Genomic DNA, 26,732 nt, shown 5'->3' with positions numbered 1-26,732 from the left:
GCCAGAGTATATCAAAATGATAAAGATGCATGAAGGCCATAATCTGTATGGCATATTATAAACCTATTGTAAATAAACCTGTGGGCTTTCCTCAGTAGATTAGATCAAGGGAGTTGGGGATGTTTAGACTGTAAGGTCCATGAATAACCATACTTTAGAGGTCCCGGGCCCTAAGGAAGTCAGACTATCCTCCGCCAGGGCCTTCTCAGTGATGGCTCCGACCTGGGGGAATGCTGTGTCCCATGAGACCAGGGCCCTGCAGTATTTAACTTCCTTCCGCAGGGCCTGTGAGACAGAACTATTCTGCCTGCCTGGCTTTCAATTTGAACTTAGCCTGATCTTTTATTCCCCTTCCTTCCCTCCCCCTCCCCTTTTTATGAAGATTACCCGCTCTGGGATCCCACAGCTAATTCTCCCCTGGTCTTCTCACTGGCCCAAATAGGACTAATTTAGCCAGCTAGCCCTGGTGATCACCTAATGTTTATTGGATGGATTTCCCCCTAAATTGATTTTTGAATTCTGAATTTATTGTCATTCACGTTTTATACTGTATTTCATGCTGTTTTTTGTTGCATCAATTAAATGTTTTAAATTTGTTGTTAGCCACCCTGAGCCCGGTTTTCTGAACCGGGAAGGGCGGGGTATAAATAAAAAAATATTATTTATTATTATTAAAAGAGGAGACTGAGAGGAGACATGTAAGGCATCTTCAAATATCATAAGGCAGAGCCGTAGCTACAGGGGATCTAGCCAGGGTTTTTTGCCCCATTAACAAACTACAGTTCCCAAGATTCTTTGGGGGCAAAGAGTGTGCTTTAGATGTACATTAAATGTGGGTGTGCCATTGCTCCTCTTACCACATGATTATAGTGGTGCAAGAAAGTCACTGCAGATGCTCAGAAGAATCACAAGTCTTCCTTTGATTGGCTTTTTGCCATCCCCAGTGGCCAGACTTGCTATCTAGATCTGGATATAGAATAGGGGTGTCTGTGACCCTCCAATCCCCTCCAGTGATGGTGATCTCATTTTCTCTCTGAAGCTCTTTCTCAGCTATCTAACTCTTTGTCAGGGAATTGGCTTCTGCGATGAAAGTGTTGAATATATTGTCTTAAAAAATAGCTGCTGATTCAATGTTTCCTCTCTCTCTTGGTTCTTCCATGGCAATTAAACCTCTTCGCCCCCCACTGATAAGCCGTAGACCAGGGAATCTGCAATCCATTTGGTTCCTTAGACAGAAGAAAGGCATTGGCAGAGTTCTGGGCCTCATAAATGTGCTGTGAGTAGAGATGGATTGTGGAGTGTTTTGGAACACTAGAGCCAAAAATAAAGCCGTATTCTGTAAACAAGAGATGATGAATTTTGGATAAAAGTTACAGATTTCTTTAATCGCCAGGGACTTTGTATTTATATCCTCCAGTCATCAGAAGTAACTGCTGTGTCTAGGATTAAAGAAACAGACTGGTGTCAGTGCATGAATAATGAATTTTTCATCACAGTGGTAAGCTTGAAATGTTTTCCTGTGCTATTATGATATATCTCTGTCTGTGCATTTATGGCAAATGTTTCCTGCTTACAAACACAAGGAAATAACCTTTTATTTAAACTAAGGCTTGCTTGGCTTATCTTGCTTCCAGGTGTTTCTTAGCTTCCTACAATCTTCAGTGTTGGGAGGGGAGAGAGACTTTCTGCCTTGCCCCGGCCCCCAGCCCTGGGAGCCTTTGAAAACAGCAGAATCAGCGGGGAAGAGAGGAGTGCAGGGATATTTTTAAAAATTTTATAAGCTTGTTTCTCAGTTTGATCCCTTGACATGGTTTTCTATGTTTTGTGGTATTTTATGCATTGTGATTTGCTGTTATTTTTTATTGTTTACAGATTAGTAATTCTTCGTAATTGATAAGTGTAAACTGTTGAATTATTATTTGCTGATGTTTAATTTTACTGTTTAACTATTGGATTCTAATGGATTATTAAATATTGCTTCATTTGATAGAAGTTGTTTATTTAAAAGTTATCATTTGTTTTTATATTGGGTCAGATTGTTACTATTAATGTTTGATGTTTTATTATTATTATCATTATTGTCATTTGTGTTGGAAGCTGCCCAGAGTGGCTGGGGCAACCTAGCCAGATGTGCAGGGTATTATTATTATTAATAATAATTAATAATAAATACAAGCCTCAACCCTCAGATTGCTAGTATGCAGAGACCCTAATTCTCTATGGGCCATTTATACAATAGTTTCATTTTCAATATATTATCTCAGGTGAGTAAGCTGCAGATCCTGGACTCGCTTCCAAGGAGGAAGAAGGATCGCAGAGGGAGGTGAAACAGATGACGCAATGGAAGGAAGGCGGCCGGGAAATGACTGACAGAATCCGAGACCAGGGAGAAGAGTTGGTGGAAGAAGATTGGAAGAAATTTAAAATCTATCTACAGAAATACTGTAAAATTATTGAATGTTAATGACGTTGGAATGAAACGAAGTGGTTCTAGTAATAAGGCAAAATAAGAATATGTAAGAATGGATTGATATTAGATGAAAATTTAAAGTTATAATATGTGAGGATAAACAATTAAGGGTAAACTAAGAGGGTACGGATTTGCTGAACAAATTTTTAAATGGAATACAAAAAAGGGAGGTGTGAGGAAGTCATGAAAATAAGTAAATGAGTGGTAAGATGTCAGAAAGAGGGATTTTTTTTCTTTTTTCTTTTTATGTCTACTTTTGGTTTTTGTATTTTTTGTGTTTTCCTTTTACTGTTTTGTAACCTTTTTCTTGTTGAAAACTTTATATATATATATATATATATATATATATATATATATATATATTTTTTAAAGGAAGGCGGCCGGGAGAAAGTCCTTTGCAAGAGGCCAGTTTGGACCTCTGGCAAGAAGAATCCGTCCTTTCCCTGGCAGCAGGCAGGGCCGGATTTAGGTTTGATGAGGCCCTAAGATACTGAAGGTAATGGGGCCCTTTATATGTCCAGCTGTCCTTTGTCAACAACAAATTTCCGCTGGTTTTTGTGTTGAATATCTGCTATGTAGTAATTTATGGACCTAATAGGTATCTAAAGCCATTTGCACATAACAAAATATGTCCTTTATCAAAGTACAGTCATACCTCGTGTTAAATATGCTTCGGGATGAATATTTTCGGGTTGCGCTCCGCGGCGACCCGGAAGTAACGTAGTGCGTTACTTCCAGGTTTCGCCGCTCGTGCATGCGCAGACACTCAAAATGACGTCACGCACATGCACGGAAGCGGCGAATCACAACCCGCGCACGCACAGAAATAAGTTGTGTTTGCTTCAGGATGCGAACGGGGCTCCGGAACGGATCCCGTTTGCATCCAGAGGTACCACTGTAATTATTACAGCCAGTCCATGCAGAATGTAGGCACCCTATATATAGAAATGAGCAAACCAGTGGCATTTTAGGGAGCAGGCAAGCAGGCCATTACTTGCATCATAGGAGCCTACACAACACAAAACGCTGTTGCTGTATGTAGGTTTTATTTTATTTGTTTTTTATCTTACATTTTGGAAATGTGCATCCAGGTTTGTTTCCTTTTGGGGGGGGGGAGCCCAAGAGAGGGGGGCCCTAAGCTATAGCTTGTTTAGCTTATACATAAATCTGGCACTGGCAGCAGGTGTGTGGGGAGCAAGCGAGAGAGGTAAGTGCGTGGGAACGAAATAGAAAGGGTGGCTCGCCCACTTTTAGATCCTGCCTCACATACTCCTGGGCCTGTTCCTGCCCACAGCAGGAATAAGTCCCACTCTGTTTTGAACGTGCCAGTCACTGCAAAATCTAGGTATGGTTCCTAGGCAGATAGAGCTGGAATCTAGACACATATAAAAAAACTGTGGAAATGCTTTTTTTAAAAGTGTTTTGAAAAATACATTGAATTTGCCATTAGCTTGCCATTGCCACCTAGTGTCACATTTGTATAATGTACTTAAAACACTTAAAACATTATAATAAACTGGTCTTTCTTTCTCCTTCCAAACCTTTCCCTCACCCCCACGATTATACTTTGCCTCAAAACCAACTGGAATTAGCCTCCTGTTGGGCTTGATAATCACTGTGCAAAATTCCTTAGCTTCTTCTTGCTAGCGGCTACCTGGCGGAGCACATTGTAGTTGGGGCATCGCCTACGCCTTCAATTTTGGGGTATTCCGTTAAAGGAATCCGGCGGTCGTGGATCCTGTCCGATGCCTGTGTGGCGGGGGGCCATGGCACGACCCTCGGTGGCATCAGGGGAGAGCTTATAGTTGGATTAGCATCGACAGGCTTCACCTACTGGTGAATAAACCCCCTTTTTAGACTCACCCCTCTCCGAGTGGGTGGTGTCAACTGATGTGATCCAATGCCTAAACCAATACCTTTTCACTTGCTGTAATCAATAAAGTTGTGGCCTTTTCTTGCCCATATTTACATCTGTGTAGCTGAGTCCAGAGAGAGAATCAGAGTAATAACACTGAGTGAGTTTTTTGAGCTTTCGTTTACTGTTGCTGCTGTTATTTCACTACTACTGTTAAAAAGAACCTTTTCATTATGGCTTTCACGTACAAAGAGTTGTTTCTGTGCTAAAAGGAGGGCTTGTTAAAAGCGCAGAGCACGTAAATGGGGATAGATCAATTGATTTAAAGCAGAGGGAGATGTGAGAATCTAAAATCGGCTAATGCAAGTTCCTATATCCTTCTCTCCTGCCGGCACACACGCTTTAATGAACTGTGCCAAGAATACATATCAAGATGTGTGCGACAGAATGTAATTATTCACTGGACACTGTTAGAAGTGTTTTAAAGTGTGCCCAAATTGATAGAATTGTGTCTCAACAGGTATTATAACAAGATGTGTACATTTGTCGGAAATGCTGTTTAATTGAATTGGCTAGTTAAATCCCCTGAAAAGGACCGCAGGAAGGTCAGTAATGAGAACGCTACTCAGTCAACCAGGCAGCCGTCCCACGGAGCACAAACGCTTCAGCCTTGCGAGGCGCGGTTTAATGATACTAGCAGGAGCTTGTAAAGCCAGAGACTTTGTGGAAACTTTTTACATTAAAGCAAGAAAGCTGCAAAGATTAATACCTTTCCAATCTCCCCTTCCTTGTTTACACCATCTTCCATCGATTTCCCTGCATTGACTTCTGCAGGGTAAATGAGAGAAAAATTGAGTTTGCTATCTCTGAGGGTTGCTTCGTGTGAGCTGTTTGTATACTTAGTTGGGGTTCCAGAGTCCAAAGCTGTGTGCTGCTTCAGATCAGAGGCGAATAGGATTGTCAAATGTTTTAGTTGCCTTGCTCTTCTGCTTGTTCAAACATGAGCGGGCAATGTTGCTTATCTCCGTGCCATGGTAAGCTGGTTTCTGTGGATCAAGCTATTGTTAAAGGTACATGGACAGGATGTGTCAAGTTTTACAGTCACTTGACGACTCTAGATGGGAACTGAGCCTGGATATTTCTGTCCCCAGCACCACTTCCTCATGTGGGTATTTTCCATCAAGATAAGGTATTTTCCATCAAGATATTGTGTGTAGAATTAGATGCCGGATTATGTAAATCCCCAGTATCATCATTCCCTCTAATAGTGAACAGTGGTTGAGTGTCTATCAGTTTGGAAATACAGTGGTACCTCGGGTTAAGAACTTAATGCGTTCTGGAGGTCCGTTCTTAACCTGAAACTGTTCTTAACCTGAGGTACCACTTTAGCTAATGGGGCCTCCTGCTGCTGCCATGGCGATTTCTGTTCTTGCCCTGAAGCAAAGTTCTTAACCCGGGGTACTATTTCTGGGTTAGCGGAGTCTGTAACCTGAAGCATCTGTAACCCGAGGCACCACTATAAACAGAGAAGTAAGGCAGTGATTTCTACATACTTAGGATACCATACGGCTTATTTCCCTGTGCAATTAGCAAACATGTACATACATGTCTTTGTAAAATGAAATAGAAATGGTGCTTTTAAAAACTGCAAGATGGCAAAGAAACACACAATAAAAGGGGCTTGAATGCCACCTTGAAAGCTTCTTGATTGAAAGAACAGTATCTGGCCGCAAGAACATCTCACTCTTGGGTAGGCTCAGTCATGATTGCTCATAAATGCTTATTTGTTCTTGAAGCAATTTTCCTGGGTCCCATGAGGCGGTTATGTCACCATAAAGGGAACATTGGCAAGGACCAGGTTTTGTCCATTTCCCTAATGGTGTTCGAGGACCTGAGGCTTTCAAACATGGGGAGTTGGTGTCAGGATGTGACCTAAATGCAGTTATAATAGACGTGAAAAAGGACAGAAATCGCAGAAGGAAACAACTGGAGCGGAGGGTCACTTGGCTTATATTCTTTGTGAATGACTTGGAGGTTTCATCTACAGATAAGTGGTATATAAATCTTGTTAAATAAATAGGTGAGTTTAAGAAACAAACAAAAAACATTTTGCTCCCTACACCGTACAGGGATGTGTTGGGAAGGGAAGTAAACGGAGTCGCCTAATGCTTCTCTCCTCAAGTCACAATCATATGTTGCATCAAGGGGGGTTAAATGTTCCTTTGACAAGACCAAAACGTACATTTACTCAACCAATCAATACAAGAATAGCTGAAATTGCCAGTTTCAAATGGCCACTTCTTCTTTGACTACCTTCCTATCCCCTCCATCTCAAGATCACCATCAGAGTTTGATCAGGGCGATAGTATTCCTCCATACTTAAGTTCCCAGTTTGGGCTGGCATTTCTATACATAGTGAATTTGTGGGCTGGTTTAAGTTTTTATTTGGGGGAAGGAGCTGTAGGGTCTCGTGACATACAGAGCAACCTTTCCTCCAACAAATATGTGTGTGTGTGTGTGCGCGTGTCTGTGTGTGTACATACACAGTATATATTGTTATCTGTGGATATATATATATAGATAAAAAGATCCCATTGAGTCATTCTTCTATGTTCTGCTACTTCTGCTCCCTTGCTCTCTCTATTCACTCAGCACCACAAACGTCATTTCCTCCATTGATTTGAAACTTCTGCCATTAGTACATGAACAATTCACACTGTTTCCTTCTCTGGGTGTTTTTTCCATGTATGTTTCCATAGATGACCTTTGGATGTCCTTAAATAATATATTCTGTATGCTCACTTACACTTTCTACTATATCTCAGTTCAGATAACTTGAAACATTTCGCCATCATCTCTTAGACGTAGCGAGTTATTGCAAACCAGGGAGCCACCTTCTAGTAGTGCCTTGGTCTTATCCGGATTGAGCTTCAGTTTATTGGCTCTCATCCAGCCCATTACCGAGGAAAGACAATGGTCCGGCACATCCAATAATGCATTGGTAGATGACAATAGCAGCAGCACTGATAGGGTGCTTCACTTATTTTCCTCCAACAGCCCTGGAATATATTCTCTTTCCAATACAGTTCTCACTCTGCTGTCACTTAGCAGCATAGGATAGAGCTCTCAGTAGGCTCGGGTTTAGCCTGAGGCTTGTGGAAGTGCAAAAACCTTTAGAGAAGGGGGATTTAGAGTGGGTTGGGGTAGCTAAATATAAAGCTGCCATCCCATTCATTCACTCTTTCTGTGGGTAATTTGTTGTCTTAGAAGGAAGAGCTTTGAAGTTTCCTTTCTCTCTCTCTCTCTCTCTCTCTCTCTCTCTCTCTCTCACACACACACACACACACACACACACAAAACCCAACAAAATTTGAGTGTCTCTGTTTGTGATGTTCAGTCCATGAGAGCTGCTGGACAAAACAGCTCTAGCAACGCCCAAGAGGGAAATAGCAGCAGGTTGAGGGAACCAAATGGTTTGCAGAACTATTAAAAACATTTACAGTGGTACCTCGGGTTAAGTACTTAATTCATTCCGGAGGTCTGTTCTTAACCTGAAACTGTTCTCAACCTGAAGCGGCACTTTAGCTAATGGGGCCTCACACTGCCGCCACGCCGCCGGAGCACAATTTCTGTTCTCATCCTGAAGCAAAGTTCTCAAGCTGGAGCACAATTTCTGTTATCATCCTGAAGCAAAGTTCTCAACCCGAGGTACCATATGTCAGGAGTGCTCTGATGGTGTTTCCTGCTTGGCAGGGGGTTGGACTCGATGGCCCTTGTGGTCTCTTCCAACTCTATGATTCTATGATTCTATGATTCTACTATTTCTGAGTTAGCGGAGTCTGTAACCTGAAGCGTCTGTAACCCGAGGTACCACTGTATGGGGGAAACCTAAATTGGGAGGACATCCCCCGCATTAAAGAAGCCTAATGAGAACCAAGTGCATTCAATGACTACAGAAAGTTGGCTGGCAGTTGGGAGCGAAGGGAAGTGAAACCTGCTGGAAGTGGAATGGAAGTTTGTCTCCTGAGCAGTAGCAATCCACAATGCAGCGCTTTGTTGTAGGTCATCATCTTCAAATGCTGAGGCTGAGAGAGTATCAGCTTACCTAAGGCCACCTATAGAGTGAAAAGCTGGGCCAGGGGCACACACAGCCACAATGCAGCAATAACAGCAGTTAAATGGATTATTGAATATTGGCCAATTTAAGTTGTGTGTGTTTTTTTAACAGTCATATTTTTTTTTCCATTATGGCATATTTGTATGGGATGGTGTTGTTATGGGATGTGTGATCTTTGTTGCATGTTTTGTCATTTTTATGGCTTGCAAACTCCATCGCGTGCAGCAGTGTTGACAGGCAGCGGACAAATTAAAAATGAAATGGAAATGAACATCTCTCTCTCCTTCCTTGAAAGGGTCAGAGAAGGATCACTGTTTAAGTGGTGGCATTAGGATATGCTGTGTTCAGAAAAAATGGCCTCGGAGATGAAAAATGTACCTTGAAAGCTTCATATTCTGAAAGCATTGTTTTTCTGAGTAATGCCTTTCAATTTAGGGTCTACAGCTTTAACAGACTTCAAGGTGTTGTGGGTCATAATCTGATGGGTGTTTAAAAGGTTCTTCAGAGGATTAAAGGATGTGTAGGCCCTATAATGTGCTGCTACCTTAGCAAGAATTTCAGCTGAGAGGAAGAAGAAAAAGGGATCAGTGGACCTGGTACAGAAATGTCATATTGCATTTAGAATACCTGGCTGAGTGCTATGCACCAACGAGGCATCCCTTTTTCATGGTTGCCTGTACATTCTCTCTCTTCCTTTTTAAGGGAATAGTTTGAATAATCCATATACAAAATCTGACAGCAGCACTATCTCTAAAAGTTCACAGCTGCCAAGAAAAATATATCTGCATGACTAAAGAACGGGAAATGCATTAAATGTTTTCAGTTTATTTGAACTTTGGCATTTTCCGGTGTCCATTGGGAAAGGTCTACAGGACAAAAGCTATTAACTGTTCAACCTTATTCATCACCATGTCTCCGTACCTTGAGTTATATAGTTTACCTCAGGCTTCCTCAACCTCAGCCCTCCAGATATTTTGAGACTACAATTCCCATCATCCCTGACCACTGGTCCTGCTAGCTGGGGATCATGGGAGTTGTAGGCTAAAAACATCTGGAGGGCCAAGGTTGAGGAAGCCTGGTTTACATGTATGAACCTGGATTTATTATTAATATTATTAAATGCATTTATATCTCACCTTTCTCCCAAGTTGGCGCCTGCAGGAACAGGGCTTAGAAACAGGGTCTCAGGCGGGAGAATACTGGAGCCTCAGTGTTGGCTCTCCAAATTGCTCACCGGGAATATAAATATCTTGGCTGCAGGCTGGGAAAACCTTGCCATGCAAGTATGTCATGCAATGCTCCCTCTTTATTTGTATTCTGTATACAGTGGTACCTTGGGTTAAGTAAGTACTTAATTTGTTCCGGTGCTCCGTTCTTAACCTGAAACTGTTCTTAACCTGAAGCACCACTTTAGCTAATGGGGCCGCTGCGCTGCCAGAGCACGATTTCTGTTCTCATCCTGAAGCAAAGTTCTTAACCCAAGGTACTATTTCTGGGTTAGCGGAGTCTGTAACCTGAAGCGTCTGTAACCTGAAGCGTATGTAACCCAAGGTACCACTGTATTTGCAAGACACATTGCTGATGTCACTAGAGACTCATAGGATCAAGGGGTTAGGCAAATTTTGAATTGGTCAGTAAACGTATCTCTGCCTCATGCTTTGGTTTCAGATGAATGAGGTTTATGAGAAAACCCCAAACAGCGAACTTTGCTGCCGGGTTCCACACCCTGCTAACCCAACCACACTTGTCAAGAAAAGAGGAAGAGGAAAACGAAGACTGAGCCAGTTCTGTGAGAGACTCCTCTTCTCAGGAGGCGTTTTTTCTTCACTGTTGCTATTTTATTAGGAGAGACTGCTGCAGAAACTACTGGTAAGGCATGCGGCTTTTGCTGCTGGGTTGTTTTTTGGTGGCGTAGTTTGTATTCATTTCCACCTTCAAACTGCTTAACGTGGCTGCACTGCGATATAGCTTTGTTTACATTAGGGCATATGACATGCAACAATTGCAGAAAATTAAAAATAGCGCAACAACAAACGTTTCTGAATATATTCACAAGGTTGGTGTTGAAGCGTGTATGCCAAAATTATCACAGTTACGAAATTATGTGTAGTAACATGCATTGCTTAGACGGGTGACCATAAGCAAAAGGTATTTCATATCAATTAGAATTAGAATTTGGAGGAATTTATAGGATGGGGGATGGGGAAATAATTAAATATGTACGGCATGCAAGCCAAACTGTGCTGTAAACTATGGTTAGTATTCTACCATATACCTCATTTCTGTAATCAAAAAAGACCGCATAAAAATTGCCATGTTTCTTTTTGGCTCTTGCTACTTTCTGTGTCAGTTTTTCCAAAATGCTGTTGGCCAAATTGCATTATACCATGGGTCCACCATTAATAATTGTAATGATTCCCATGTCCTGGCAATAGCATTAACTGCTTCTGTCTTTAGGGTGGCACTTCTCTTGATTCTAAGAGGGGCTTCTGAGGGCAAAATTCACCATCCACAGTTGTCCCTGACAAAAAGATGCTGTGTTTGGAGAAGCACTGCCTGCTGGTTTTTTGCCTGTCATTGCATCTCTTTGCATCAGAATCTAGTAACCGTTTTGTGATTCGCTTTGCTAAAGACAACTGCTGCTGTATGTAGTTCTTTTAAAAAAGTAATTTTTATTAAGTTTTCCATTTAACAATCCAATCATATCACATTAATTATTCTAAATTATACCAATACATATCATAAAGTCCAAATATTTTTCCAAATTATATATTTTTGTTGGGGGTTCACATGCTTCGAGTTCAGTAAGGGTCCAGTCATCTCATATTTCTGCTGCTTTTAGTGTTCACCAGTCCCATCTTTCAGTCTTCTTGTTGTTATCCTTTTTCTTCTTAATAGCCTCTGAGTTGTTTCCACAGGCGAGTTAAAGTAAGCAATATTATGCTTCTGTGTGAACTTTGTAAGGCTCTCCCTTTTTAAAAAAAGCTGGTAAGTCTTTTCTTTGCAATAAATTCTCACACGCTGATCCAAAAGTCCTCCTCAAGCGGCAGACGCCATCATTCTCAGTTCCGATGAAATAAAATCTAGGCGTTTGCTCATTAATTTTCCCAGACAGGTTGCATCATAAATTAGGCTTTCCAGGGAGGATTTGCCAAGTCGAACTTAGAATACAAACTTAGAATACAAACATGATAACAGCTGCTGTGTGTAGTTCTAGATCCCATGACTGAAGTTCAGCATGCAACCATATCCAAGTTTTAGGGGTGGGAAATTAAAAGTAGTGCACAAAGAGAGGGATGCAGGAGAAATTCAACTGAGTTCACAGTTAAATGTGAACTTGCCAAATTCATACTTTTCACAAACAAGATGAGAACCAAAACAACAGTCATCCTTTGAAATTTGCAGTTATCCTGATTTTGTAACACAGTTCTTCAGCCAAGTAGTGTGTACAAAAATGCATAGGGATGGCACTGTGGTCTAAACCACTGAGCCTCTTGGGCTTGCCAATCAGAAGATTGATGGTTTGAATCCCCACAACGGGATGAGCTTCCGTTGCTCTGTCCCAGCTCCTGCTAGCAGTTCAAAAGCACACCAGTGCAAGTAGATAAATAGGTACCACTGCGGCAGAAAGGTAAACAGTGTTTCCATGCGCTCTGGTTTCCTTCACAGTGTTCCATTGTGCCAGAAGTGGTTTAGTCATGCTGCTGCATGACCTGGAAAGCTGTCTGTGGACAAACACCGGCTCCCTTGGCCTGAAAGCGAGATGAGCGCTGCAACCCCGTAGTCGCCTCTGACTGGACTTAACAGTCCAGGGGTCCTTTACCTTTACACAAATGCATATACCAGGGTAGTGGGCATATAAGTGGATACAAAAATGCATTGTATTGGGGAAAATTGCTTTGCAATATTGTGCATATTAGGCAAAATAACATACAAAGATGTTTATATGCTAATGAATTTCATGATGGCTTTTGAAAAATTGCATATTGATGTGGAAATGTGGGGAGATGACTGTAAGATTGGGAAACCGAGAAACCGAGAGAAACCGAAATGGATAGATTCTCTGTCCCGAACGTGTGCACGCATGCACACAAACCCAGTGAGAACATGCGACTGGAAGTTTGGTTCTTTATTGGCAAAGCACTCGGTTACCTCAGCTCCTCAGGTGCAAGAACCGCATGCATTGCTCCTGCACTCGGGTCTCCCTCCATGAGATTTAATGACATCAGTCCTTAAGAATTTCACTTCTGTCAATGCTGATTTTGAGAAGTTTTTCCCCACCCTTTCTCTATGTTTTTACTTCCAGAATGAGAATGCGTTGGAAGATGGCTCCTTCCTTCAACTTTGTGCTCCTCTTCGTGCTTTTGCTGAAAGGCGCCTCCCTCGTTCCCGATGTCCAAAACAAGCAGCATAGCTGTATAGGTATGTGCTGATTTCTTATTTGTTGTATTTATTTAAAACAGCTATTCATAAAAATATCCCAGACGATGCACTTGTACCTTAAGGGAGAGTGCAGCCACATCCAGAATAGATAAGCCATCTAATTCCCAGACCTAAGAACCACCCCCTTGCAACATCTCTGTTTCATCCGGCACACGCCTGCAACAAGGACTTGTGCAGCCACACCAAATTCAGTTGCATCTTGAGCACCTTCCCCACAAAGTGGACATTTGGGACTGAGGGGTAGCTCTCATAAGCCTCCAGCCCATGATAGATATTTTCCAGGAGCAACTATGGCTTCTTTCAAGTCACCTCTCCCGTTATGCAAGGAGATGCACCCAATCTCTCAAATTGTTCAAAGTGTTCAAGAAGGACACTGACAAACTGGAACGTGTCCAGAGGAGGGCAACCAAAATGGTCAAAGGCCTGGAAACGATGCCTTATGAGGAACGACTAAGGGAGCTGGGCATGTTTAGCCTGGAGAAGAGGAGGTTAAGGGTTGATATGATAGCCATGTTCAAATATATAAAAGGATGTCACATAGAGGAGGGAGAAAGGTTGTTTTCTGCTGCTCCAGAGAAGCGGACACGGAGCAATGGCTCCAAACTACAAGAAAGAAGATTCCACCTAAACATTAGGAAGAACTTCCTGACAGTAAGAGCTGTTTGACAGTGGAATTTGCTGCCAAGGAGTGTGGTGGAGTCTCCTTCTTTGGAGGTCTTTAAGCAGAGGCTTGACAACCATATGTCAGGAGTGCTCTGATGGTGTTTCCTGCTTGGCAGGGGGTTGGACTCGATGGCCCTTGCGGTCTCTTCCAACTCTATGATTCTATGATTCTATGATTCATCATGATGTACAAGGGTTGCAGGACCCTATAGTTAGCCGCACAGCTTCCAGCATCTTGTCCAAATTTTCAGGCCTCAAGAACTGAAATTGATCCCATAGAACAGGGGCCAGCAAGGTTTATCTTGTCTGGGCCAGATCGGTCCCGAGGAGACCACTCCGTGGACCGGATTGTGCGTTTGTGTGAGCGCGCAGGCCTGTGATTTTTGGTGTCTGCGCAGACACAGTTTTCAACAAAGCAGAAGCAAGTCCCTGCGCCGTGCTGCGCCAATTTAGCACAGCGCGCAAGTGGGCAGCTGAGTTTGGGGGTGGCTTGTGGGCTGATCAAACGACCTCCACAGGCCACTTCTGGCCCATGGGCCTTAGGTTGGTGATCCCTGCCGTAGAATCAGACTATACAGTGGAACCTCAGTAGCCTTTGAACGCCTTTGAACTCGAATGTTTCGGCTACCAAACTATCAAAACCCAGAAGTGATTGTTCCAGTTTTCAGATGATTTTCAGAAGCTCCTGCAGCCAATCAGAAGCCACGCTTTGGACGCTGAATGCTTTGGAAGTTGAACAGACTTCCAGAACGGATTCAGTTTGACGACTGTAATAATGCTTCAGATTCAATGGCATTGAGGCTAGACAAAATATCTGTTAATTTCTGTTTCTCTCTGTTTCTCATTTTTCCACTCTTAAATTCACTGCTCCACATTTCCACAGCAATTTGCGATTAACACCCCCTTGAAAACAACCCCCATAATAATTCATTGGGATTTAAGTGCAATTTCTCCCAATAGACACTTTTCTGTATACACATCTTTGCAAGCAATCTATATGTTCACTTTTCCCCGACACATACATAAATTCAGAGCAGTGCAATTTTCAAAGTTTAATTGCGTTTCACATCTTATACTTGTTCATAAAGTGTGACTTAGTTACTTCTCATTAAAACACAAACAAAATTAATTTTCTTTGCCATCCCTAAATGGACAGGTGCCTAGCAAACATGTTCCATAGCCCATCTCCAAGGCTTCCGGCAGCCTTTTGATTTGGGCAATTGCGAATAAACCCCTCACCACTCAGAAATGTGCTGATGTAATGGCGGTGAAGAAATAATCCTTTCACCGGCACACAGTAGTGAGATATTCTTTTCAAGCATGTAAATGTCCCAGTTTTATGTCCAAGCAAACATAGAATATAGTTTTTGTCCATTTTCAATCTGTATAACTTTTTAGCAGCCATCTCAGCTAAAATAATACTGGGGGGGGGGGTAATTGTTTTTGTTCGTTATTATGTTATGCATTTTTGTGCTTTTATATTGAGAACCTCCCTGTGATCCTTGGATGAAGGATGGTATAGAAATGTTAATGATGATGTTGATGATTATAATAATGTGCTTTTATACCATCATGATGGCCACAAATGTAGTTTACTTCTGCATTTTTTCAGAATTGCCACCCTGTGTTCACTTGCCTTTTGGAGTTTGTTCAGACATTTTCCTTCCAACTATAAAATGCTGTTGTAAATCCAGTCTGTTCTATGTAGACAGACAAAGCCCTGTTGAAATTTCTAAGGGCTACTGTGCCTTCAATGAACTACTTCCTGTTTGGATGTTCAGTTTGTTTTTTTTAATTGTCCCTTCCTCATCAAAACTGGGATATTAGTTACGGGTTGCTTCTTAGTTTGTGTTCGCTCTTCAGAGGATTTTAATTACTGATTTCCTTTCAGCATTTTTTTTTTTTTAAATTTTGAGGGCAAAATTACAGCACTGTTCTGCTAAAAACAACAACACACAAATAAGTGGGGAAATGAAAGAAAACCAATAATGACTAACTGTCATTACCAGGAAAAAGTAAAAGGCTGACCCTGGATGGAGAAATTTTTAAACTGACATTGGAAGGGGTCACTGCTGAACAGGGGTGATCTTCTGAGTAAACATTATAGATGATTGTTGGCCGTAGGGGAGAGCACTGAAAGTTAATGAAGCCTTATATTCAGTGCTGTGTGGAATTTTAATTTCACTTCTGGCTAATTGCAGAATAGCAATGCTCGGGGTCTCTAGTACGGTAGCAACCCTTGCTTATCAAAGTGAAAGTGGATTTAGTATATCAAGTGCTTGCAAAACACATACAGTGGTACCTCGAGTTACAGACGCTTCAGGTTACAGACGCTTCAGGTTACAGACTCTGCTAACCCAGAAATAGTACCTCGGGTTAAGAACTTTGCTTCAGGATGTGAACAGAAATCGTGTGGCGGTGGCGCAGCGGGAGGCCGCATTAGCTAAAGTGGTATCTCAGGTTAAGAACAGTTTCAGGTTAAGAATGGGCCTCCAGAACGAATTAAGTTCTTAACCCGAGGTACCACTGTTAAGGCTATTGCTAGTCACTTCAGAACTGCAGGTCATCTGGTTCCCAATCATGGTCTAGCTCAGGTTATTGTTGCTACTGTTCTTACCCTGAGGAACAAGGCACATTCAGATTAAGGAATAGCATTCACCCAGCCAGCCAGCCCATGAGAACTTCAATAGGGTTTGTTGTACAGCAGTAATCGCTTCCTTGCGATGGGTTTAATTCTGATGCTGGCTGCTAGTAGAAACAACAGAGGGGTAGGGTACACACAGTTCTAGTTTCCTCCACCCCAGGAGAGTTGCTAATCAGAGGTAATCAATAAGGATTAACAGTCTCCCAACAAAAGAGATCATGGGAACAAGCCCCGACTTGCAGCGTGTTTGCTAATTGCACAGGGAAATAAGCCGTATAGTAACTGCTACGTCTGCAGATAATTTACCTGATTATAGTCGCAATTGTGGAACTAATTATTCATTAGTAACCCCCTCTGAAGGAAAGGGGGCTATTTATAAAGTTAGCTCTTTCAGCGCCGCAGCCTCTGTATTCAATCATGGAAAGAAGCACATGTAAATGAGGCGTGGTAGATCTGCAAGAAAAATTGAGCATGTACGCGAGTAATTTTACAGGCCCCCTGCTTTCTGTGTGCCTTTCCACAACAGAGTATATACCAGTTTGAAAAAAAGAAAAGAAAAATGTGTTCGCTTAGCCACATTTTAAAACCAGTGCCTTCAGCAGGGGCGGGGGACCACTCGCATTAACTACAATTTTTTGGAATCGTTTACATGTCAAAACTAAGGAAATGAACAGTAGCAAAAGCAATGGATTGCATGTCACCATCTCTTATGTAGTTCATTAATTGGATGCAACAAGTAAGATCCACAAATAGTTACAGTCATTTTTAAAATAAGACCATTACTTTATCTCCCAGTTGCATGGATTTTATCTGAATAAATGACATGCAACTTTTTTTAAAAATCACATTTCCTTTGTTCTGATGGTTGTTAAGCCAGCTGTCCCTGCTTAACTACGTTGGTCTTTCAATGAATTTCAACATTGGTTCCATTATGTGATATGTATTTTGGGAAAAATACAGGGTTGATAATACATTTCATGTCTCATTTTTAACATTGAAAAATATACATGCAGTCATATTGAAAGAATCATGGTTTCCCCAATACTCAGAAATGTTTAATGACTGGAAGCACTGCAAAAACTCAGCCAAAACAGTTGCACTCAACTGAGGACATTGGCATGCTAGAAATCATTGCTTACACCCTGTGGGGTCCTATAGTTAGCATGCCCATCAAAACCACAATTCATTTTATGCTGAAAATCAATCTAAACTCTGAGCTTCAGCTAGTGCCCGTCCAGAGTGAGTTTACTGGTTTCTGAGCAATTTATGCGAGCGCAAATCAGTGCTTGATTTGATTTAAGGATAAGAAGAAATATCAGAAAATTCTGTCCTTCTGCCTCTTCTTATTCCTAGGTCCATGTCACCATATCAGTATGAACAGTTAAGACTGCAGAGTGTACCCATAGAGTCCGTTTTCAAGGGTGAAGGGCAATGAAAAGAAAGGAAGGGACGTGGAGAGGAAATTGAGGAAACAGGGAATCAGCTGAAGAGATAATGGATGCTAAACAATGAAGAAATAGCAGAACGGGAACAAGGGTTCGTACAGGTCTTAGGGTCCTGAAGTTAATATCAGTCAAGTCAAGTCACATTTACATTGTTGTTAAAACTACAAATGGAATGAGAAATAGATTCTCAGTTATTGTCCTTGGAAAAATTGCATATTACACTAGCCTTTTGTACTTTATACTCAAAAAGCTCCAAATGATGTGTTGTATAATATGTTCTCAGGCCAAGGTTTTGGCACTCATCTCGCTTTATTGGCCAAGGGAGCCGGCGTACAGCTTCCGGGTCATGTGGCCAGCAGGACTAAGCCGCTTCTGGCGAACCAGAGCAGCGCACGGAAATGCCGTTTACCTCCCCGCCGGAGCGGTACCTATTTATCTACTTGCACTTTGATGTGCTTTCGAACTGCTAGGTTGGCAGGAGCAGGGACTGAGCAACAGGAGCTCACCCCGTCGCAGGGATTCGAACTGCCAACCTTCTGATCGGCAAGTCCTAGGCTCTGTGGTTTAACCCACAGCTCCACCCGCATCCCTATGGGTTGTTAGGCAGGATCAAAGGGGTGGGTTCCCTTCTGACTCCAGAGATAAAGCCAAGAGCTTAGGGAAGGGGTGGAAGTAATGTGGACCAGAAGCTGAGAGAGAGGAGGCTATGTGACAAGCAAAGTGCAGGAGGCCAATAAAAAGGCCTTGTGCCTGTTTGAATCAAATGCTGTGCTTATGGAGAAGGGAAGACCCTCCTGGAGTGTCATGCTGGGGTCCCCTCCATTGTAGACTTAGGTTGTATATATGCATAATGAATCATGTATCTTAAAGGCATCACTGTGCCTCATTTTCCCAAAGGAGACACAGACCTTGGTGGGTTAAGCACACCTGAAATTCCCGGAATCTCGCAGTGCTGTGGCGTTTGGGTGGCAAGAAGCAATATCACAGGCATGCAGTGTATCTTGGGCAGAGTAATGCATGCTCAGAGGAAATTCACAAAACAGCATGCGCTTTGTATGGGAACTCCAAATTTATAGGAAAAGGAAGCTGAAGAAGTGCTCGGAAAAGGAAGGAGGAAATGGGGCAGTATATTGTTATATCCCCTCCTTCCTTTCCTATCGTGTGCCTTTTCCACAATCATATAATGGAGGCCGCAAAGGCAGGGAGGAGTAAGAGGAGCAGAAAGGAATGTGGTGCCATCCCAAAGGTTGCTGCAGTTCAAAACCCGAGTTCCTGCATTGTTCAGATGGGGTTCCTTTGCCATTCACAGTCAGTTTGCCATTTCTTCCCGAAGGTTACATTTAAACTGGGCCAATCAGCACTTCTTGTGTGTTGTGCATTACACTGTCACTGTATTAAGAAGTTACAGATAGGTAGCCGTGTTGGTCTGCCATAGTCAAAACAAAACAAATTCCTTCCAGTAGCACCTTAAAGACCAACTAAGTCAGTTCTTGGTATGAGCTTTCGTGTGTATCTGAAGAAGTGTGCATGCACACGAAAAGCTCATACCAAGAACTGCCTTAGTTGGTCTTTAAGGTGCTACTGGAAGGAATTTGTTTTGTATTAAGAAGGTTATTCCCGCCCCCCACCAATTATTTGTGCTTTCTGATTTGCAGAGATGCCCAAAGGCAGGTTTTGTAAATCCTGGGGCTCTTCAATTTGATGACTATGATAGGAATTTTGAGGTCTTGTTGTTGTTTAGTCGTTTAGTCGTGTCCGACTCTTCGTGACCCCATGGACCAGAGCACGCCAGGCACGCCTGTCTTCCACTGCCTCCCTCAGTTTGGTCAAACTCATGCTGGTACCTTCGAGAACACCATCCAACCATCTCGTCCTCTGTCGTCCCCTTCTCCTTGTGCCCTCCATCTTTCCCAGCAACAGGGTCTTTTCCAGGGAGTCTTCTCTTCTCCTGAGGTGGCCAAAGTCTTGGAGCCTCAGCTTCAGGATCTGTCCTTCCAGTGAGCGCTCAGGGCTAATTTCCTTTTAATTTCAATTTCAATTTTAATTTCAAATTAAGAGTAATTTGAGGTCTTAGATATATGTTAAATGCTCATAAGTGTACCAACCAAGCATGTACATAGATCAGCACAGGAAGACTGACCTGAAACCATTTTTGATTCCCAAAACTGACCAAATGTTTTCTCTGCAAGGTCAAAGGAAAATGGAAAAGCCTCCCCATTGTCTTTTCCTTCACAAATCCTTTCTGAAGGGCACATTTAAGAGATGAATAGGGTGTGAGCCTGTGACCTGGCTCAGGAACTAAGAATTTATCATTACAAAAGACTGGCCAAGCTCCCAGGCAATCCAATCAAGTGACCATTAAACAGGTAACCTGTCAGACGAGATAAACAACGCACTCAGATTTCTGCTGTAGACCGCCTTTTCTGTGATGTAGGCATGATGTATCTCGGGGGTTGTAGTAATGTTGCCCCCAACCACTTGCCCCTCCTTTCTCCTGTCTCTGCTCTCCGGCCAGACTAGGACGCCCAGGGCAGGGTTGGCAGGCAAATTACTTTTTGCAAAAACAGAACAAACACGACCCGATAGGGCTGCCACCACTCCCTATGTTCCAGGGGACCCAGAATCACAACCCAGGGAGAAGGCTGCGACCCGTTATCCTGGCTGTCCCCCCCCTCCACAAGCTGCATCCACAGACTTGCAGACAGAAGTTCTACGGTATAGCGTAACCAAGCGTAAGGCTAGGACTTAGCTATTCCCTCCGGAAAGGCACACAAACTAAAACAGTTTCATTCTTAAAAGTTTATTTTAAAATAACATAAGGAACATGCTAAAACAGCAGGCACTCTTTTGAACGTTACAGATAAGAAAATAAAGACATTGCATAGTCTAGCTAGCTTTACATACTCACAAGGTCTAACACAAATAGGATAGTTGAGGTCCTTAAGAATCTGCAAGTTGAAGGCTTTTGAAGATCTCCATTTCAAAAGACGAAACGACGGCTGTTAGTATGGAACATCAGAGCCGGGCATCTATGCGGATTGCAGAGCAATGGCAGAGAGCAATTTCTCAAACAATTCCCTGATCTTTTATTCACAATTCGCACTTGGCGTCGTAACTTTCAAGCCAATCATAAGACTCAAATTATTTTTAAATTCGCCAATGACCGGCTTGCTGGTCAATCAATTTACCCCTTGACAGCTGGGCCAATTTGGAATTCAAACTTTAAATCAAAGGGTTTCCTCCCTTCCGTGGAAATTAGCCAGATACACATTCCCAAGCAATTCAAGGACAGATAGCATCACTGGGAGGGGGGGGATGTTTACACCCTCAAACTCAGGTGTTAGGTCTTTCATTAAATCAAGGCTTCCTTGGTTCCAATAAACCTTTCATGCCACGGAGCCAGCTAGTCTGGGTTTTAAAGATACACAACCTCTTTCCCAGGGTCCTTGTGGCCGATGAAACTCCCACAAGGCTTCACTCCTTTTGCTTGACCAAAGAATGATTTCTAAATAATACTAACTTTACTACAGGGGTGGTCTTAGGTTACACCCTTTCTGTGATGTATGTATGATGTATGGAGGGCTGGTCTTGAGCAGGGAATTTAAAATGTCTATATTAGGGCAGGCACACCTTTGTTCTGGGTTCCTCATCCCTCCTGCGTGTGGTGAGTGAGGACCCTGTTGCAACAGATCAATAAAGATCAGGCTTACTAGCTGCTTTGCTTCTCAATACAGTGGTACCTCAGGTTAAGTACTTAATTCATTCAGGAGGTCTGTTCTTAACCTGAAACTGTTCTTAACCTGAAGCACCACTTTAGCTAATGGGGCCTCCTGCTGCCGCTGCGCCGCTACCGGAGCACGATTTCTGTTCTCATCCTGAAGCAAAGTTCTTAACCTGAGGTACTATTTCTGGGTTAGCGGAGTCTGTAACCTGAAGCGTCAGTAACCTGAAGTGTATGTAACCTGAGGTACCCCTGTATTTTCTGATTGGCCTCTGTTATTTTCTCCTACCAATAGGGAACCTATGTAAGGCCTCTATATGGGCTCTTGGATACCCCATAAGGGGGGAAAGGGGCAGATTTTTGTTCACAGCATGACCACAACTGATCTTCCCCTGCATGCATTGGGTGTATTGCAGAACACAGTTACAGCCCTATGTATGCGAATACAACTGGCTTGAAGAACACATGAACGAGGGTTGCAGTACAGTGCAGGGTCTGCTTAGCAAAAAAAAGCAGTGAAAAAGTGTTCTCTAACTGCAGGAAGTTTCCCAAACCTACAGTACTAGCTTTCTAAATGTTGACATTTGAGGTGCCATTTCCCATTTAATGGTAACTGAAATGCAACTCATCTGTTGCAATACCTCCAGAAATAGCCCACTGCCACTATGGACCAACATGTATACCGTTTGGATACGTTGTTTTTCAACAAGTAATATTGGTCATAGTGGCAGTGGGCTTTTTTTGTAGGTATTGCAACAGATGACTTGCATTTCAGTCATATGCATTTGTCATTTGCATTTATGGAAGTTGAAGCCTTAAAATGTCCCCCAAGTCCTCAGTACTTGAGGCAAGCATAGGCAAACTCTGGCCCTCCAGATGTTTGGGACTACAATTCCCATCATCCCTGACCACTGGTCCTGTTAGCCAGGGATGATGGGGATTGTAGTCCCAAACATCTGGAGGGCCAGAGTTTGCCTATGCCTGACTTGAGGGGATAATTTTGCCTACAGTAATTTGGGCACTTGTCTCCACTGCCATTTGGGGATAATTTATCTCCTAATGAGGAACAATCCAGAAATGTGTTGAGTATTACAAGTGATAGTGAATCTTATTTTCTACAGATGGCTGCTTTCCTTCCAGGATTTCCACAGGGCTGTGTTAGACTAGTAGGAGTTGGTTCTTGCTGTGCTTCTCAAACTATTTTGAATCTAGAGGTTCTGTTTCACAAAATCAGCTGCTTCATTCAAATTTGTATTTCCTACAGATTTAGTTCCACAGAGGCTAACGGCAGATCTGGGATTTCATATCCAAAGAAGACAAGCAAAATAAACTATTTGTTCTGTTTCCATAACGATACAGAGCTTTTGAAAACAGATAATTCGTTTGTATAAAAACCATAATTTTCCCCACAGTCAGGAGGCAATGGGCTTTGTTACATCTGCCCTTATTTTCCATTGAATTTTGAACCACGTTTGATTGCATGGAGCTCTGTCAGTGTTTAAATATCTAGGATAGCTCATTTCCCTGGAAGGCAGATAGGAGATGCAAGCTATCATATTACAAAGCAGACCTTTACGGCATGTTTATATGTGGGGGTGCTCCTGGGAGACGCGTGGGCTACAGCACGCTTGTTTTGCATGTGGGGCTTTGGAAGCAAACCCGTCAGCAGTAACTGTCACACCGACTGCTACATTGGGGAAATCAACGTAGTTACTAGACTGCCCTACAGCTGGGACCCTGCAATGCAGAGAAGCTCAGGAAGCCATGTTGAGAGTTGAGGGAGGCATTTGAAACCCTCCCTTGCTTTTGTGGAAGTCTCCGTGATGGAGGTGCAGAGGAACAAGCCTGCACATCAAACCTGTACGTAGCGTTCCTGAAATATACAGTGGTACCTCAGGTTAAGAACTTAATTCGTTCTGGATGCCTGTTCTTAACCTGAAACTGTTCTTAACCTGAAGCACCACTTTAGCTAACGGGGCCTTCCACTGCCGCCGGAGCACAATTTCTGTTCCCATCCTGAAGCAAAGTTCTTAACCCGAGGTACTATTTCTGGGTTAGCGGAGTCTGTAACCTGAAGCGTCTGTAACCTGAAGCGTATGTAACCCAAGGTACCACTGTACTTGGAGTCCTGTAGTGATTTCATGCTCTTTATTGCAGCTTGTAAAACAGTGATTCAATTGCCCCCCAAACCTCAGGCTTTTATATACATTATTTACACAATGAGTCCCATCTGATTGGCTGATTCTGCTTCCCTCCTAGAGCCTGATTGGTCTTTTCCTGCAGGCCAATCAGTTGTTGTATTCTACAATCCTAACAGCCTAATAGGCTGATTAACTTCTTCCTGGAGCCTGATTGGTCTTCTCCTGCAAGCCAATCTGTTGTTGCATTCTATGATCCTACTTGCCTATTGTTCTAGGATCCAAGCTTAGTACATAACAGTCCCCTTGCGGAAAGGGTCATGGCTCACTGGCGATGAATGCAGAAGATCCCAGGTTCAGTCATCACCAGGTTGAGCAGGATCCCTGAAGAGCCCCTGCCGGTCAGTATAGATCTGGGGGTGGGGGACCTTTTTGGACCAATGGGTCAGGACCTTATTTTCCCCCATGGCCCCGGGGCCAATTCTGCCAGGTGGGCCCAACAACCCACCTCTCCGTAACCTGATATCATAATGTCGATGTTATGTACTGAAGTTCTCACCCTGGGCCAGCAGGGGGATACTGTAGATAGTTATGCAAATAAGGGATTGAAAGTAATGCTCAGTGATTGGATAGTTTTAGAAAATTGTTACAGTTACGTTGTGCTGGAGCTCTATATAAGCAGGCTGACTGAACCCTTCAGTTCAGTTCTCTCCTGGCCTGTGAATAAACAAGAGCTGTTTGAAGAATCGCTGTGTCGTCTGATATGTTCACCCACAACTTAACAGTCAACACTTAGCAAAGTCCCTTGCGCAGTGCTCTCCAAGTGCCCAGCTTCCTGGCAATTGAGCACAGGGCTCGCAATAGGCAGTTTCCTAATTTTCAAATTGCTCTGTGAAAAACGTAAGAAGAAGGGTTTGTCCCTGTGTTCTGTTGCCCATAATCACCCACACCCACATCAATAAGAGATGTCTGGATCAGGTCAGTGAATCTGCCACCTTTCAGGACATTATTCTCACAACATCTTTCAAACTTCTGGGAGATTTAAAACTTCAGAATCTGTAACTGAATTCTGGAGCCACCTTTTCTTTCCGGACTGGATTCTAATCTTCAGTTAAAAGTTGGATTTATTTTATTTTATTTTTTTACTTAAGAATAGTCACTTCTGTCATGGATGAGGCCAATAAACCCTGAGCCAGGTCTGCACAGCTGACTCAACGTGTTTGTATATGTAGATTGGAACCAACCAGAACTGTAATTCTGAATGAAGCCAGCACTACTTAGAGACCAACTGGGCAGGCTTTCTGCTGTGTGTTGCAGTGTGCCAAGAGAAGAATCTCCCATCAGCCCTTAGCCTGATATACCAGGAAAATTCATTCTTTGTCAGACAGAAACGTACACATTTCACTGGCTTCAAGGGCACATAGTACTGCAACCTGAATCGTAAAGAGGAAAGTGCCATGCAGGCATATGCTATTGTCTTAAATCCGTATTTTCTATTTTAACAATAAAAAAGAATGTTAAGTCATATTCCCATCTGGTTAAATTAATGTGAGCAGGATCATGCACAATGCAACTAAACCCACGTAACTATAATAACAAAGTTGGCCGCTTTTCCCTGCATTTAAAATCTGTATTCTAAAAAAAGGAACTCTTTTGTGCTGGCTTTTATCTGCAGCCATTGATACCATTCTAATTAGAATTTCCTTTGTATGTTTGCTGCAGGAGTAGATTAATTTCAACAGTCTGTTCAGCTTGCCAGGGGGTTCATGGCCAGCAAACTCTCGCTCCGACTTTATTAGCTGAGATGTGATTTCCTCCCATCTAAACTCCCTCTAGTCCATTAGAAATGTCATTTTATTATTAAACACATTCTCTCTTTTTTAGTATGATAGGAAAGCAGTCTCTTGAAATGTGAATTTTTAGATTATTGCTGTTGAACAGTATGAGCGTCGTATGTTCTGATCCCCCTCGTAAATTAAATGCAGGTGGAACAAACTATATCTGAAAAGAGACAGGCAGGTTTATTAATGCTCAGGTCTGGCAGCGAAGGGATGATAGACGTTGTAATACCGAGACACTTCTTGAAATAAAAATGCTCCTTCATCCTGTCAAGGAGTGAAAGTCATTGTCAAGTGCTACCAAGAAGCCAATCTCTTAAACGTTGCTTTTTAAAAAAAGTTATGTACAACTCCAAAGTTTTGAGATTATGAGGCAGAGTCCGTCCATGATGGAATAGTTTGGTATCCCATTCATTTGAAGGGATGAGAGTGCCCTGTTCTTGCCCAGCAGAAGAGACCTTGGTTAGGGCAAGCAGGTGGGTTGTGGTTCGAGGACCCGACCCCCGCAATGTGGAATGAATACACAAGGACACGTGAGGTAAAGTTAATGGGCAAGAAAAGGCCACAACTTTATTGATTACAGCAGTGAAAAGGTATTGGCTTAGGCATTGGATGTCTAAAACAAGGAGGGTTTATTCACCAGTAGGTGGAGCCTGTTGATGCTAATCCAACTATAGGCTCTCCCCTGATGTCACCGAGGGTCGTGCCATGGCCTCCTGCCAAGCAGGCATCGGACAGAATACACGACCGCCAGATTCCTTTAATGGAATACCCAAAATTTGAAGGCATAGGCGATGGCCATACCTAGCTCTTCGACACCACAACACATTTTCCAATGCCTAACCTACCCACCAATACCACGAAAGTTGAGACGATTGCTACGAGGTAGGCGAAAAAACCAAAAAGCCTAATGCCAAATGGAAAAATTCCTACCAGGCCCCCTGGACAACCAGGGCAACCAACCTAAGGTCCATAGCAAGGCCAAGGAAAAAACTAAGACCCTGAGCTCAAAGGGAGTGGAGGGTGGGTGACTCACGACGGGACGACGGAGAGTGAGGCTGAGGAGGGGCTGGCGCCGCAGCATCTAGGCTGCTGTAAACGCCCCCTCGGAGGCACCTGGCTGGGTGCCTGCCGATGGGCGTGGGCGCCAGCCAGGTGAGTGGGGGAGGCAGGGGGCTAATGCCCCCTGCTAGGGGCGGAGCTCGGGCTCCCGCCCACAACCACTCCCCTCTCTTCCAGGGAGGAGAGTCTTTGTCACAGCGCTGTGATGAACTCCTAGTGAGTAACTGGCTCTGTGAAGTTGGAAGTGAATAGAGGCCTTTTGTGCCTGTGCCTTCTATGCTCTGCACCTTTTTAGAGACCTCTTTCTAAGACCTTCCACCTGGTATGTTTCCTGTG

General features: G+C 43.0%; 1 protein-coding gene across 7 annotated transcripts in view; it reads left to right on the top strand.

Moving 5' to 3' along the window:
- The first annotated feature begins 2,946 nt into the window (after positions 1-2,946).
- The window catches only part of AOAH (acyloxyacyl hydrolase), a 98,586-nt gene continuing 74,800 nt past the window's right edge, over positions 2,947-26,732 (top strand). Inside the window, exons 1-3 of one of the 7 annotated variants that reach the window (XM_081834801.1) lie at positions 4,458-4,485; positions 10,111-10,311; positions 12,749-12,864. In XM_081834801.1, the coding sequence (XP_081690927.1) occupies positions 12,750-12,864 (115 nt within the window). In that variant the 5' untranslated portion in view covers positions 4,458-4,485; positions 10,111-10,311; position 12,749. Of the gene's footprint in view, positions 2,967-4,457; positions 4,486-9,602; positions 9,726-10,110; positions 10,312-12,748; positions 12,865-26,732 lie in introns of those variants that run through there. The other 6 variants (XM_081834806.1, XM_081834805.1, XM_081834804.1 and 3 more) reach the window with 6 other exon arrangements.

Source organism: Podarcis erhardii, assembly GCF_964252035.2.
Source record: "Podarcis erhardii genome assembly, chromosome: 12".
NCBI lineage: Eukaryota > Metazoa > Chordata > Lepidosauria > Squamata > Lacertidae > Podarcis > Podarcis erhardii.
Note: the sequence above shows the minus strand (reverse complement) of the source record. Positions and strands in the feature narration are given on the sequence as shown.